This window comes from Etheostoma spectabile, unplaced genomic scaffold, assembly GCF_008692095.1.
Source record: "Etheostoma spectabile isolate EspeVRDwgs_2016 unplaced genomic scaffold, UIUC_Espe_1.0 scaffold325, whole genome shotgun sequence".
NCBI classification, from domain to species: domain Eukaryota; kingdom Metazoa; phylum Chordata; class Actinopteri; order Perciformes; family Percidae; genus Etheostoma; species Etheostoma spectabile.
The window spans coordinates 201,707-203,018 of NW_022605585.1; the positions used below are offsets into that span (position 1 = coordinate 201,707).

Here is a 1,312-nt window from a genome sequence, read left to right on the forward strand (position 1 = left end):
GGGGGGGGCTACTAGCTGATAGCTTAGCTTATAGCACATAGCCTTCTTCTGATCCTAACAGCACTCACAGGTGACTTTAAGCCTTCTTTGATGTTCCTGGAGCTGATCATCGGTTGAGATGTTGCCATTTTGGGTATTTGTCGATCCATTCGAATGGTGGTTGATTGTTTTTCCCGCATTGTTCAGGCTTTGGAGGCCATTGAGCAGCCTATAATTTTCCGTTTTCCCCTCTCCAATCAACTTTTTCATCAAAGTCCGCTGTTCCTTTAGAGAAGTGTCTGGAACGACCCATTTTGCTGAGTATTTCAGTGTGAAATGCCCTATGACCAGCAGCCTTCCTTCCTTAAATCGGGGCCATAACTGACACCGGTTTCTTCACAGAATCAATCACCACCTCGCTAATTGAACACAACGCTGCTGTTATTTTGAACATGCCTTTTTCAATTATAGATTCAGTTAACAGCATGCATGTCATGACTGTTGGCTCTGTTGGTTTTCTATGACTCTACAACACTTACTAGTGAATTATTTGCCATGTAGAAATATCACTTCTACCAAAAAATCTTATTTACGAGGTTAGGGATGTTGGGCTGCTATGATTTTTTAACACAACTGTCCATCGGGGGGTTAAAGAACAGGACGTCACACAAATGGGCAGATTTCATTGACACCCCCCCCCCCCCCCAACCAGTCAGTTTTTGTTTTGGTGCGAATGCCCTGTAACATAAGTAGGGTTAGGCATAAAAAACACAAAGTTAAAAGGTAATTTAAAACCCTTTTTGGGTATTTTGACAAAACACCATTCAGGGCTGGAGCCCTAGAATCCCTAGTGTTTTTTTGACGAACAAGAAGATAAAGCTGAGTTTCGGTTGTTTTCCTCCCCCAGCCCAGACAGGTGTACTGCAGCGACGTGCAGGACATCGAGGAGTTTTCCACCGTGAAGGGGGTCATTCTGGACAAGACGGACAACGACTTCTACACCAAGTTCAACACAGGACGAGTCCCTATAACCTGGCAGAACGAGGTACTTTCATATCTTGGTTACATCATACCAATCTGTCCAGACTAGACTAGACCAGACCAGACAGCTAGCTGGACCACCTGCACACCTCAAGCACGACTCTCAGGATTTTACTCTATTAGAAAATTAGTCTGCGACAGTGGAATCGCTAGAAAAGTAGTTTTGAAGGTCGTCATTAGGGATGTAATGGTATGAAAATGTAACCTCACGGTTATAGTGACCAAAATTATTGTAACACTAGTGAATGTTGGCGTTAACTATTAGCTAGTCGTGATTACATACTAGTACTTT

General features: G+C 43.3%; 2 protein-coding genes across 2 annotated transcripts in view; one reads left to right on the forward strand and one right to left on the reverse strand.

Annotated features, from left to right (window-relative positions):
• LOC116686201 (G protein-coupled receptor kinase 5) overlaps positions 1 to 1,312 on the forward strand; it is a 26,130-nt gene that overhangs the window by 21,096 nt on the left and 3,722 nt on the right. The window contains exon 14 of the mRNA XM_032511184.1: positions 887 to 1,024. Within this exon, the coding sequence (XP_032367075.1) occupies positions 887 to 1,024 (138 nt within the window). The remainder of the gene's footprint in view (positions 1 to 886; positions 1,025 to 1,312) is intronic.
• The window catches only part of LOC116686198 (set1/Ash2 histone methyltransferase complex subunit ASH2), a 38,030-nt gene that overhangs the window by 10,386 nt on the left and 26,332 nt on the right, over positions 1 to 1,312 (reverse strand). The gene's annotated exons all lie outside the window — the stretch shown is intronic.